Source organism: Montipora capricornis, chromosome 9 (genome assembly GCF_036669925.1).
Source record: "Montipora capricornis isolate CH-2021 chromosome 9, ASM3666992v2, whole genome shotgun sequence".
Lineage (NCBI taxonomy): Eukaryota > Metazoa > Cnidaria > Anthozoa > Scleractinia > Acroporidae > Montipora > Montipora capricornis.
In genome coordinates, this window is record NC_090891.1 from 40,941,371 (window position 1) to 40,956,079 (window position 14,709).

Genomic DNA, 14,709 nt, shown 5'->3' on the forward strand with positions numbered 1-14,709 from the left:
GAGCATTCCGCCGGCATCCTAAACGTCATGGGGTCGAATCCAGTTGGAACCACCTGAATTTTTTTAGGTGTCAGTTAGAGATAACAGCCCTTTTCGCGGTTAGTTTTTCTCATTTGCATTACAATGTAATCTAACGTTGGATGCGAGGTAATTTCGGGTTAAAACTACAAAATAGCCCGAAACTGCCTCACATACGTGCTAGATTATATTGTAATGCAAATGAGAAAAAACTAACCACGAAAAGGGCTATTGCTTGCGACAAATGTTGAGTGCGTTTGAACAGGTCCTCGAACATTGTTAAAAGGGTTAAAAAATGTTGAAAGCGTGTTAAATCAAGTCCATTTAAACGTTCGTTTAACATCGATTCAACATTTTCTTTGTTTTCTAAAATTCGGAGTTGAATAATAAAATAAAATAAAAAAAAACAAAACCCGGTGTGGCCAACACATGCGTGATAAATCAAGCCCAAAGAACGAACAGCAACAAAAATTTCAGAAACAAGGGCAAAAAACAGTAAACAGTTGAATTGCTAGTGTTTTATTTTGTTGACAAGTAAATCACGAATGCCTAAATAAAAGCTAACGTCACACATTAACCAACAAAACGAAGACAAACTTAGCGTATGCTGGTTTAATTTCTAATGAAACAATAAAACGTTTCTTAAAATACTCTTTTTCGTGAATTAAAATTATTTCTTAAGTCACTCAGCTTAAAACAGCTGAATCTATTTTTTTTGTCTCCCCTTTCGATAAAAAACAAACCTTGACTTTGTCAGTTAATTCACCGATATAAAAATCCCTTGCCGTCTTATAAATACAAATTACGATTGATTTGTAAATTTCCTAACATTTTTTCCCGATAATTCGAATTCACAAGAAGATGCACCATTTCATTTCTCCATTGTGTTGGAGAATTTGGTGATTCCAGTCAATTGAATGTATTCCGAGAAAAAAAAAAACCATCGCGTGGCGACTTCGGACGCATTTAGAAATTTCTTTACTTTCAATACATTTTTTTAAAATGCCTTCTCTGCAGGTGTGACGCCTACGCGAACGTAAAACAAATGCTTCACGCTCTCTCTTCATTTCAACGCCCTTCGTGCTCATTTGGAGCAAAAAACTGGATTATCTGAATAACGTTGAAGCGCGCGCGTTTCAAACGAATCATAACCACAACCATAAACCACGGACGAATTTATAACGCTAAACTAAGAAAAATTAAATATTTTGATTGCATGCGAGGTAAATTAGGGCCAAATATGTCAAAGTCTAAACTACTTTGGAAATACAATGTTCCACCGTCCAATTTAGGGAAAACGAAGCCCTTCCAGCAAACTCGAGGAAATCGAGTTACATTCACTTAGTAACCACTGAATATTGATAGCACGAAGACACCACAAACAGACCGGGACACGACAGCGTAACTCACGCTAGAAAACCACTTTCCTACGGTCTTGCAATAAAGCGTTTTCGCGTGGAATGCTCTTTACGTCTACACGATGAGGACGAAGATATTCTCATCCCTCAAGCAATGCTTTTATAAGCTTGTTATATGCAACTGCTTCACCTTTTTACTATTTCAAAAAAGTCCAGCGTCCAATAGCGTGCGCCCCTTCACCCTACGGGCTCAAAACTATCAAGTCCGCAAAATGAACACACATCTGGGGCCGTCCAAGCATCTTCCGTGTGAAGTGTACCGAGTATTGGAAGCAAGTATTTTAGCTCAATCTGTCATCTCGTCGTCCATGTTGGGGGAGCGAGGACTGGGATTGCTTGACGATGGTAGCGAATAGTCTTCCATAGGTTCTTGGTTATCTTGGCTAGATGTTTTTGAGGCGGAGCACCGACTGCTGCTCTGTGTGGGCTCCTGTTTGACTTTGACCGACTCGCTGGTAGCCGATTTAGCTGTGAGAATTGAAGATAACAGAGCTGTTGTTGTATCCGATGTCAGGGGTGTGGTTGGGATTCCATGTGCGCGAGCATGCATCTCAAGTTCCTACGATTGAAATGAAGATTACAATATTAGCGCCAAAAACTGTGGTTTCTGCGGACTGGCAATACTAAGGTAACGATGATTGGCTGGAATTTTTCGCGCCCCATTCTTGGCCAATCACAGGCAAAGGCAAAGCCAATGCTGACTTGCCCACTTGCGTTTTCCCTCGCTTGGCGCCTGGAAGATTTAGCATCACGTTCACGTGAAACGCGAACGGCAAAAGTGATCACGTGACCATGATTTTCCCGCCATTTTCTACGTTTGCCGGTTACCGCTTGCCATTTCTATTTGAAAGTGAGCATTTCGCGTTTGCCGCGCCGTGAATTTTCTTCTCGTTTTTCTTTCACATAACAAGTTGTTTGTGGAAAAAAAATAACCCCAAAAACAATTTCCGGTAAGTCACACAAGTAAAAATTAGGTAAGGATTTTCATTTTATAAGGCGTCTTTTTCCACAAACAATGTTTGAAGAGACTCCGAGTTTTTACATTGGCTCTTTTTTACCTGAATACTCGAGATAAAAAGAGTCCACTACAGTACGTGAAACGACAAGCCGACGTCTGCCGTTTCACGTACAAACACGATGCTAAAATCTCTCTATAATAATAATGAACTTTAGAGCGGTTTTCAATTGGGTGTCGAAAGTAATTAACCAATTACTTTGGTTTCACATCTACTTCACTCGGTGATTGGTTCAAAGTTCTCGCGCCACTTTTTCAACCAATCAGGCCTCAGTTGTTCAAAAGCTGGATAGCGCCATCCTGCGGACAAATCACTATCTAGCGGATAACCATTAGCGAAAAGCAATTGAGTTATCCAGTGGATAGTGATTTAGTCAGTGGATACCCGGCTATCCACCCTTCGAACAACTGGAGCCAGAAGTGAAACCAAAACCATTCGTGGCTCGCGCGAGCACATTTTCCCGCGCTTTGTGTCGGCTACGTGTAATTACTTCGAGTTTTGATTGGTTTACTGGATTGTCTCCGTCCTTTTTGATTGGCCAAAGTAATTACTTTGGTTATGGTTTTACGACACTCATTTGAAAACCGCTCCATCAAATCAAATGTTGGGGAAAACCGGACTACCCCGCGGAGAAAAACCTCTCGGGGCAGTGTAGAGAACCGACAAACTCAAGTCACATTTGACGCCAAGTCTGGGAACGAAACCGGCCCACATTGGTCGGAGGTAAGGACCTCCAACGCTGCACCATCCCTGCTCGTATACTTGTAATGAGTATTAAATTGAATCCCGCTTAGAGTGGTTTTCAATTGAGTGTCGAAAGTAATTGACAAATTGCTTTGATTTATGATTAGTTCACTCAGTGATTGGTTCAAATCTCTCGCGCCACTTTTTCAACCAATCAGAAGTGAAACTAAAACCAATCATGGCTCGTGCACATTTTCCCGCGCTTTGTGCCGGCTACGTGTAATTACTTCGAGTTTTGATTCGTTTACCGGATTGTCTCCGTCCTTTCTGATTGGCCAAAGTAATTACTTTGGTTTTGGTTTTACGACACTCGATTGAAATTTGCTCTTAAGAAGAGCGATTCCAACAATATGGCTGCATCGACCAAACTAACCTGAACTCGCAGTAAAAGTCTTCGGTTGAGTTCCTCTGTGTTTCTTTTGTCGTCTTCAATTTGCTTGATACGTTCTTGTTCCCGCTTCAACTTTCTTATATAATCTACGGAGGCCTTTAATATCGTTCCCTTGTTTTGACGCACGTCTCTAAATAACACAGGTATAACCACAATATCAGACACTTTGCAATTTGTTGAGCGATAGAAAAGCACTGAAAAATGAAAACCGAACTGAATGTAATAGACCCTTCTCCAACATGGCGGCAACGGATTTGAATGAGTTAAAATTGAACTGAATGAAAAACTGATACCAGAAATAGAAAGAGCACCTTTGCTTTAGTAACCCTGCAAAGTTTCAGCGTATTAGGTGTTATAACAGCTGAGAAAATGTAAGTTGAAATTTGACAAATTACCAGACTTTTGTATGACTGGCGGTATACGCCATACCCCCACTCATAGAAACGTCTGTAAATTTTTCATTTTCCAACTTGCATTTCCTCAGCTGATATTACACCTGATATGCCGAAACTTTGCAGGGTCACTGAAGTAAAGGTTCCCTTTCTATTTCTGGTATTACTTTTTAATTTTAACTTATTTGAATTTTCGGCCGCCATTTTGGAGAAGGGTCTATCCAGCAGGGTACAAAGGCAGGCGACTTACGAATCTTGACGCGGCAGAAGTGTTCCTAATTCCTTGATTCTGTCATTGATGTTAAATCTTCTTCGTCTTTCAACTATGAAGAGTAAAAGGAAATTAATTACTATGGTCTTGAACGCATTCCCATCCGATGTGCACTTTTCCGCAATGCCGTTAACTTAAGTTGTACAACGTGGTAACAAATCTGACGTTGTGAATGAAATCTTTTAAGTGTGAACATCCAAATGGACAGCTTCTAGGCAGCTCTTTGGCTGTAAAAGATGGCAGTAACTTAAGAGTCTGTGGACGAAATCCCAAAGCGATAACATTCGTTTTGTACTGTACAAGGTGGTGTTTACGTTTCTGGCCGGATGAAACCATAAAGTGTGTCAAATGAAAAGAAAGGCGCAATGCTGTTTCATTTTCTAGACAAATGTTTTCCTTATTCAAAAAATCCTCAAATGTGAGCATTCAAATGAAAGCTACTGGACAGAACTTTCCTAGGCAGTGCTCAGTGTGTGATTTCCTATATGATAACTGAAAAATAATCCCACTTATCATTCTACTTACTCATATTGTGGTTATCTTTCTTCTGTCGGTCTTTGGTGTAATGTTGCTCCAACATTAAATCTGAAGGTCAAAGGCAGATTTCATTGATATTGCAGAAAGAACTCTTCAACAACACAGATGAATGTGTTGGGAGGGGGAGGGGGGGGGGGGGGGGGGGACACAGCAGAAAGGTATGCCTCTTAAAAAATTATGAAATCCAGAGGCTAGGAAGTTCTCTTTTTGTCTTTCCGACTGAGAAAATTTCTTCTGAAAGGTGGAAATTGAAACCAGTTTTGAAACAAGTTTGTTGCGAAGACAAGAAACTTGTTTCAATTAAACTAAATTTATTAAATGAAATTTGTTTCAAAGGTATATATTTTATGCTACAATCATAGACAAAACCGTTGGGAAGGTTAGCACTTTCGACGTCTTCATTGCTTCTCTCCCCTCCCCCCTCATTCAATGTTGTACAAAACTGAATGGTTTTAGTGGGAAATTGTTGTGTTACCTTCCAACGTTGAATAGGGGGGAGGGGGGCTATATAAGAGAAGGTGAAACTGTTTCTTTTGCGCTTTAAGAGAGGAGGGTTGAAATACAGCTTTGGCGTGGTTCATTTACACAACCTTCCCAACTACTTTTGTCTATGATTGTTGATATGTCAGGTTTGGTTGCCCTTAGATGCCCTATTGAGTTGCACTCATTCCAGGGACCTAACTGACATTTAAATATCAGAGATAACGACATCATTCCACCGACCTTGTGGTTCTTGTTTAATGACAGCAGGACAACTGGAGGAGGGCGCAGTGGCATGAAGCTGCAAAAGAGAACCAAAAAATTAATATTCTCATATCATTTAAAACCAATGATTTAGTGGGAAATGTCAGTGGAGCCCATTTTGGACCTGTTGATTTGTTGAGATGAAGGGGGATACAGGAGTACTGTGGGGGATAAATCCTCATGGATTTGAATAACGAACCAATGGCAGATTTGATCAACAACGTGGATTGCACCTTACATGTACCCAAATTGTCTGAAAGGAAAATAGCGCTACCCACTGGATATACCGGTGATTATCACCATTAAATGTGTAACTCAATTGGTTTTGATAGCAGCTGAGAAGAGATTAATTTTATCCCAAGGAAAGCACTATCTACCTTATCCCCTTTAACAACCAAGGTCTGAATCACACTGGTGAGTGGTGAGTGCAATCACTACTGCCTTGATCAACAACCCTTCTTTAATGAAACGCATTTTAAACTGTAGTCTGGTAATGTCTTTGTTGAAGCCAGCCTCGATGCAATTTGATAATGAGAATGAAAACTCAAAAAGATGTTTGCTTTCATTGAGGGCTCCTCGATGCAACTCAGAAACAGCTTATCACGAGCACTTCATCAAAAACACCACATTCATTCAAAAAACGGCACTGAGCATTTCATTTTGTATTTGAATTCTTGCTCTGTGAACAACATCAATCATGAGAACTTCATTAAAAAAACCACACTGAGAATTCCATTTTGTGTTTGAATTCTCGTTCTCTGAACAACATTAATTCAAACACTACATGATCAATGTGAAGTAGAGTTGACTCTCTTCAGATAGCAGAGTATTTGTAAACTTTTTATTTTCACGAGCAATTAATTTCCCTGAGGGCACAAAATCAAAAGTTGTGATCAAGCCTGTTTGGCACCAAATCTATATTGCAGCAATGCATTTTTAACCTCTCTTCAAGACGTATGACTTCATTTTGTTATTCATGATCTTCACATGATTTTGTGAGACAATTTGAGTTTTCACCTCTTCCATGCTGATAAGTAAAAAAGCTACATGTAGACTTATGTGCATTTTAATAAGGAATGACACAAGCTTAACCATGTACTGTAGAAAAATGAACCTTAGTTGAGTTAAATGCACACAATATATTTTACCTACCAAAGGTGCCATGCCCAGACCATTGTACAAATCAAACATGTTGCTAGTGGTAACAGGTGGAACCTACAAGGAAATGACCATTGATCAGACAGACCGGGACAAGACAAGGCACATCATTTAAATACTGCCAGTGCCCCTTTTCACTTTCATGCCCATTATTTGCAATTTAAAAACTGGTTCGGCACGACCGGTCAAAGTGAGCAGTATTTCATGCGCAACCAGTTGCCAAGGCCTTCTTGCCGACCTTACAACATGCATTGGCTGACAAGTTATTTGCATTGTACAGTGTCAAGTGAAATCACAGGACAATGGGAGGAATTGCAATCATGCTCGTAGCATGTGCAATGACATCTAAAGTTTAATGTCTACAACTTTTAAGGTTAGATTAGAAACTTCCTTTCAAGAAATTAAGGATGTATTATTTCCTTCAGACTCACAAAAAGGAGGTTAAATGCAAATATCTGTTCTTTACACTTCCTTTTTTGCAAGGTATTTTTGTTTCAAAATCCAGCATGCTAGTAGGACTCTTTTCTTTATTTAAGGCAAAGATATGGTCTAAAGGTGTCAAAACACCAGTGTTTTTCTTTTACATGGAACCTCTACAAGTGGCTGTTCTACAGAAGGCAAATGATTTAAGGGTGAAAGAGGCTCACAAAAGAAAAATTCTCTTCAAAAGTAGAAATATCAAATCAAGAAAACAGGCTTCCTCCTACACACTTTTTGTCAACGAAATGTGTCATCAAAGCAGTATTCCAATAAAAAACACCTGAGCTTAAACAGATGTTTAAAGTCTTTAACCCAGTTTCCATGGCATTGTGTCATTTTGTGTCCCATGAGAAAACTTATCCTCAGTGTAACAAACACACAACCATTGAAATAAATACGAGATTTGGTTTGAATGTTTACAAATTAACTGCTTGACACTGTTTTCATAATATATATCTACACACATGTACACTGTACATAAGTGGTTGAGAAGATTTTGAACAAAACTGACGGTAACCTAGTAGATGCTATCAGCAGCAACAGTGGTTCTAGTCTACATACTGGATTTGGCCTTCCCAAGGCCGACAATAGTTCTTTCACAAAATTGGAAAGAACTAAATGGTGCCAAACATAAGTGATTTGTTTGATAAAAATAAACCCAACTCAGGCTTTTGAAACAAATCATTTCAACAAATTTTATAATAATAACTATTATTATTATTATTATCATTTTATTGTCATTATTATTATTATTATTATTATTATTATTATTATTATTATTGTTTCTGAAAAAAAAAACACAAGAATTTTGTTTAGAGTACGTCTTATGTCCCACTTGCTTTAACAATCTTGTGAGTTATCTGGTCAGTTTAAGACCTGGTTTCCGAATATGGACAGCTTACTACATGTATCTTGAAAGACACGGGGAAAACAGTTGCAAGAGCAGGCCACTTACCGAGCCAAGAGTCAGAGAGGCATCCCAAGGAAGGCTATCATCAACTGGATTTGATTCAAGGCTGGAAAGAGATAACAGAAACATCCGATTACACCACAGAGAAGTTTGACAAAAGTGAACAAAAGGCCTATGGTTCACCTTCAAAAGTACTACAAGAAGTCATCATATGATTTTGCCATGACTACCATAGATCGTGTTACAACGTCATCTGACTGCTTGATGACTGTGGTCACGGCATATTCCATGTTTACATTTTTTTAATGCCAACACAGAGAAGGAAATTGTGTTACTTCAACTTAAACTATTTGACCCCCAAAGGTTGCATTGTTCAGGAAACACTTAAATCCTTCACTTCCAATGCAAAAAGTACATTTGATTTTGTCAATTCACCGGTTTCTTTCTCTATCTTCTGATAGTTTAAGACAACATTTTTTGCGGTCAAGGGAAAAAAATGATTTTATCTTTTTTATCTCAATTGCCAAACTTCAATTATGAAAAAACAAAAAAAAGAAATCAAACACTCTTTCCATGGGTGAAAGAAAACTCACTAAATTGGACAACTTTTAAAAGTCTCACCTGATGATATCATCCAGTAAAGTCTCGACCTTCAAAAGCAAAAAAAAAATCTTGTATTAGTAAACACGGCAGAATTATCTCTAAACTGGGGGAAAGTATGTCTTGAAAGAAAAAAGGCATTTATTGATTACTGAAATCAGAAAACTGTTAAAAGGACTTTAAAAAACTCTGCTATAATTAATAAATAGAATCATCACTTCTAAAACCGTAAATATTAACATGAAACTTCCTGTTGATGCTTTTAACTTACAAGAGGAGGAAATGACAATCAAATTACCCCAATGTCTCTTTCTCATAAAAACTAATCCCTAGCAAGTGACTTGATAAAATGAAGCACTCACCTCTGATGAGTTATTTCCTTCAGGACTCATGACAGCCATGGGGCTCTCAGGTTGCCTAATCAGATGACCAGATGCCAAAGCTGCCACCGCTTGTTGATTGATGGCATTTAATGTAGGTTGACTTGCACTGCTAACAACAGTCACCAAGTCTCCCGCTGTAGGCGATCCTTGCGTTTTGAGGTACTCCTTCAGTTGCCTTTTTTGTTTTTGTGCAATGAAGTAGCGAGTGGGATTTTCTAGTTGTGTTTTCACCTAAGAAACAAGGATATCACATCTCCTCAACACAGGAATTAATCAAAGATGTTTCATGACAAGAAATCCCCAGTGGCCTACCATTGTTATTCTGATGAATAATCCTTTGGAAGAATTGGGAACTCAATTAAATAATACTGTTCTAAATTCTTCGGCACTAACTTAATTTTTGTTGGCTCTCCGATCTCTGACTTTCCAAGCGACAGGCTCAAAATATATAGGTAAAGTTCTCCCATCCCAGAAGATCAATTTTCCTACAGCTCTACTCATTTGACCAAACAAGGAAAACGAGATCACTTTCTGTAACCTAAACTTCATGGTAACAGATACCTTAAAGAGCAAAAAGGTCAAGCCCCTTAGCTACCTTTCCACTAGGATATTAATAAGGACAAGATATCACTCCCACACTTTGGACTTTCCAAGGGAGGCACGTTGTCGGAAATATATTTTTTTTTTCATGATCTTTTCCTATCACACATGAAACCAAATCCTTCTTAATTTGCTTGGGCACATAGCACTTTCAGCCACATGTATATTAAATCCCTTGAAAGTTACATAATAAAGACTAATAGCAAAGAATGTTGAAAGGACATTCAAAGACGTTTTCACTCTCTTCTACAATGGCTTTATTTGGTCAAAGCATACCATTCCTTTTAATGTGCACTCATTAGTATCACAAGAACCATGGAAACAAATAATAATATTGTTTTCCTATTAACAGTATGTTGGCGTGTTGTGTCAGATGCTGAAATTCTTAAATCAATGGTTGAAGCATTTGCAAATTAACCACAAACAAAACAGCTAAATCAAGGAAATTTGTTTTCGTTTAACTCCCCTTGTTATTTTCTTCAGCCTTAAATTGGTCAAAATCACATGATTTATGTAATTTACTAAAAGCATCAGTTTCAACAACACAAGAATATTGATCTTCTTGTAGCTTTGGACAGTAGCAGACACAGTTTGCAAAGATGAAAACAATAAAAAAATTAAAGTAAATTGCAAAATAAATTGTAATACCTGAAGTACGCTTGATGGAACGTCTGGAGGAACAGTGGTTGGAGACGAAGTTCTTGGGACAGCTATGCCTTGAGACTGAGGTAGTTCTTTCAGGCCCTGCTGCTGTGCCTGATACAACTGCAGCTCCTGTTGCTCAAGCTGCTGCCGTTGGAGCTGCTGCTTGAAATTTGTCCTTGTTATTGGAGTCGACATTTTCTTGATGGGCTCTCCTCGGTCTACAAACGAGCGAAGCACCGGTGGATCTGGGCTGGGTTTGCAAGAATTGGAGTAAGTTAAGATCCATTTGAGCGGATGCTTAATATGGTCAAAATAACTAGAATACGTTGGAAGAGCAAAATCTGTAGGCATGGTAGCTTCAGTGTGTTATTGTTGCACAGGAAATACACTGTTGCTGCTTAGGAAAGGATGAGTGGCTTGCCTGAATGCAATGGCTTGCTGCAAGTCACCTGAATTTGTTATTGTATTATAGGATATGAAATGAAACATGTGGACACGTTTAACAATCTCTTAGGTAGACAGTTAAAAATAGTAATTGAATAAACCAGGCCTAGGTCTAAAGGTTACTCAAATCACGCACTGAACATGCACAGCAAGAGTGTTATTCACTTGAGACCACTTCCTGTAATGTAACGCAAGTCTGACATGTTCCAAATAAGGGAATTCAAAGGCATGACGAAATGACACACCTCTAAATGATAAATTAACAGGAAATGAAACATTCTAACACAAAAAGAAAAATATTATGATATTCTTAAAGTGAATCACAAATGCCAAGGAAAAGTAATCAGATACAGTACAGAGGGAGCGCAGAGATGGCTCTATTTCCTGGTGATTTCCATTCAAGGACATGCCCATGTTATTATTAAATTTAAGATAATCAAGATTAACACTGCTTCATGTCAATCGTACATCTCTATTTGACTGTCTATCCTAGCACATCAAATGGCACAAAAGGGATTTTTTTTTTAATCCCATAGGTTACTTGATTGAAAATGTACTGATATAGTGATATTTTTCCTGCCTTTCAAGATTTCTTCAACTGTATTCAACTTCCATTCACCTTACATGTGCACTTCATTATTTTATTTAGCATTTAGGTTTTTGGACTTTCTAGTGCCAAATTAAAACTGCAATAGTTCAAGTTTGTGGAATAACAATAGACTTAAGAAATAGTTGAATGAGGACGACTTTTGGAGAAACCTTGTAAACAACAATTTCTGCCACTCTAACGTTAAACATAATAAACTGAAACAAATTCATTCACTGGTAAGGAAAATTTTATCACACTTCAAACAGTTTTCTTTACCACCCTTATGATATAGTAACCCCATAAACAACTCAAAGTGTTATTACACTAAACATATTAATAATTATTACTGATTTCAAAAGACTCAAACAGCTCCTCCTTGATTTTTTATTATTATCCACCTTTAGGAAATCAACTACATGTAAATGCTTGTCGTACTTAAAAAATGAATGAATACGAGATGCAAAACCGATGGAGAAAGTTCAACCTTCAATGCACAACGAAATTTCTTCATCAGCTGGATCGCGAGTGACATCGGCTAATTAATATTCGACAGGTTCCTGGAGACCAAGCCAGAACCAAAACATAGCAATAACGTTTTCGTCAAAAGGCTGAAAATCCACTGGAAACTGAAATTGAAATAGGGAAAAATCCCTTCCTGCTGTCGTGAAATTCACTCTGGGAGCACTTCGCGTATATCTCCTCGCTTGATATCGTGGAATAAACATGTTTGAAAAATATTTGTAAACCCACACCATTTCCAAAATTTGGGTTTTTACGAAGCCTTGAAACTTAATACAAGCAAGATTGTGTTAAGAAACACGTGAGCTTACCTGAAACTTTATTTTTTTAAAATAACCGAACAAGCTTAATAATTAAGCTTCGAGAAGAATTTCACTGTCACCTCAAACGTAGAAAAATTGGGGATCAAACTAATGATTAGGATAAAAAGCTACGATCACAAGAATAATTATTTTGATGACATTGAAACATACTAACGTAGAAATATGCCTGAAAATGATGCAACTTTCATGAACGAAGACGCGTCGCTGAAAACTTTAAACAGGTTGACATTTCGATACTGTATACTGAAAACGAAAAAACAACCTTGCACACGCAAACTGTGACATGTTTTCTCCAAAAACAGTTCGCCCAGACAAGTTCAAATGAAATCCAAACAGATATCTGACGTAGGTGGAAAATACTTTTAAGTATAGGGTGACCAAAAGGATCGCCCCCAAAACGCTAGCGAGGAACTGTAGCTTTCTTTTTTGCACATACTTGCGCAAGGTAAATTAGCATCTAATTTAAGCCAAAGTGGTTTTGACTTGTACATTGTACGATCGTCACTTTTTGATAACATCCAGAACTTAACACTTTCCGGCTGCATAAGCATACCTATAAATTTAGTCGTCCCACTTGACAGACTCTTCAAATGGCGAGCAAATGGTGGCTTCGCTGCAGCAAAGATTCAGCTGTTAAGGGTACATCTACGCAAACCCGTTAGACTAAATTGTATGGAGGATTGCCTCCCTCCCCCAAAAGAGAGATTATTTCTGGAAAGGAAACCACTGAATTGCATGTTTATCCTATCCAAACTCAACTTACCTCGGTCGATCCAAAGACCTTGACTTCAACGTGTAAAATATATCTCCTTCGTCTTGCGAATCGTAGCCGTCTGGACTAAGAAGATCAAAGTCGAGATCTATTCCAGATTCACTCATTTGAAAGCCTTGTTTGAAAGAATAGAGAAAGCTGAGGTTTCGTCACCAACGGATCGAAGAAACGCTATGCTCTCTCTTCCTTCGCGAATTTCATCCTTAAAGGTCAGTCTTCCATATTGGTTTGGAACGCTCGGTTCTCATTGGCCAAGGGTGACCACGTGGTGTTGAAAAATAGAGAAATACGTCAACAAGGAGGCGATTGGTTTTCCGGAAATAAGATACGTCATTGAAGAGGTTGTCCTCCCACTCTCCTATAGCCTTCTATGGAAGAAAGAAAATAAACTCGAGAGCCAATTGCCCTTTTATGGAGGAACAAAAACATCGTTCTTGAATGGATTTATCTGAGTAAATGAATCCTTGCTTAGATATCGTATGGACGAACTTGTGTCGTATAAAGGCCTACCTGCAAATGTCAGAATTTTCCATATGTTCATAGATTGATAAATTTTGTTTGGCTGGGTAAATCATTCCTTAAATTTGTCGACTTATGAAATGCGCAATAACATAAAAGTGGACAAGAAATAAAGATCATATCTGACAAAGGATTAACCTGAAATGTCGGTACTTGAGAAAATCAAAATTGTTCACAAACGAACAAGCAAGTGACACCCACTTTTGAAACTTTTACTCCCCGCAAATTGATTCAGCACAACGCTGGCCCCTTGACGTATGTTACTTTGCGACTTAAGCTGCTTTTCTGATTTGCTTTGATCATTAGACGACCAAAGAAAAGCGACAATATATGAGGTGAGTTTGTTCAACAGTGAGCTGACATCCAACATCGCCGCTCACAAAACTGGCCCCGATCCAAAGCTATTTCAAACTGATCTCTCTTCTTTGAAGAAGTAGTCTTCGAAACAGAGCATTGCAATTGTAAGAGAAGAAAAGATAAAGGTTTAAAAGGAAATTGTTCTTAAAGATATCTTCAATTTATAGAGGGATTTTCACTGAGCACTCGAATTGGGGCCAACGTCTTTTCGACGACGGAAGTATAAAATAGTACGCTTTTAAGAACATGAAAACTATCTAAAATTTGCAGCAAAACTTTAAAATACAGTCGTTTCGACGTCAAAATGTCCCGTTGCACCGTGAAGTTTTTGCTTTAGCATGCCAATATCCACTATTCCGCGGTTCAATATATGATTCATTCATATATCATTTCGTTCACTGATTCATTTATCACGATCCGCTCTTCAGTGGCTCCATAGCTCAGGTGGTTGGAGGTCTTGGAGCGTCGTACCGGTATCGCGACTGTCGCGAGGCACGGCTTCAAACCCCGTTGAAGTCCTGAATTTTTCAGGCTTCCCTACGCAATTGCTAAGAATGCGTTCATAACTGCGAGGATCATAGCTTTACTTGCTTGTTGTTGCTTCGCTTTACGAACCAAACCTCGTAATGTTTTTTTTTGTTACGGACACTTAAGCGTGAAATATGGATGCATCAGACTTCCGGATCAGGTTTTATTTTTGGTAGGAGTGAGATACACGGAATATGAACCACGAATAACTGCTTTTGATTGTTAGTTTCAATAATCACTAAGTGGGTGATTTCATGTTGAAAGATTACTCTTATAGTCGAATGCCTACGAAGACAACAAAGCGAGGTGCTTTCAAAAACAGACGGTAGTGATTTCTTATCTAAGGTGCTT

General features: G+C 38.4%; 1 protein-coding gene across 1 annotated transcript; it reads right to left on the bottom strand.

Moving 5' to 3' along the window:
* Positions 1 to 521: 521 nt before the first annotated feature.
* LOC138016994 (microphthalmia-associated transcription factor-like) lies at positions 522 to 13,200 on the bottom strand. The gene is made up of 11 exons (XM_068864188.1): positions 12,946 to 13,200; positions 10,311 to 10,557; positions 9,042 to 9,293; positions 8,701 to 8,729; positions 8,125 to 8,185; positions 6,684 to 6,746; positions 5,511 to 5,568; positions 4,776 to 4,835; positions 4,230 to 4,302; positions 3,570 to 3,717; positions 522 to 1,995 (listed from the first exon to the last, which is right to left on the bottom strand). The coding sequence occupies exons 1-11, from the start codon at positions 13,059 to 13,061 to the stop codon at positions 1,723 to 1,725; spliced, it is 1,380 nt and encodes a 459-aa protein (XP_068720289.1). The 5' UTR covers positions 13,062 to 13,200; the 3' UTR covers positions 522 to 1,722.
* Between the last annotated feature and the right edge of the window lie 1,509 nt (positions 13,201 to 14,709).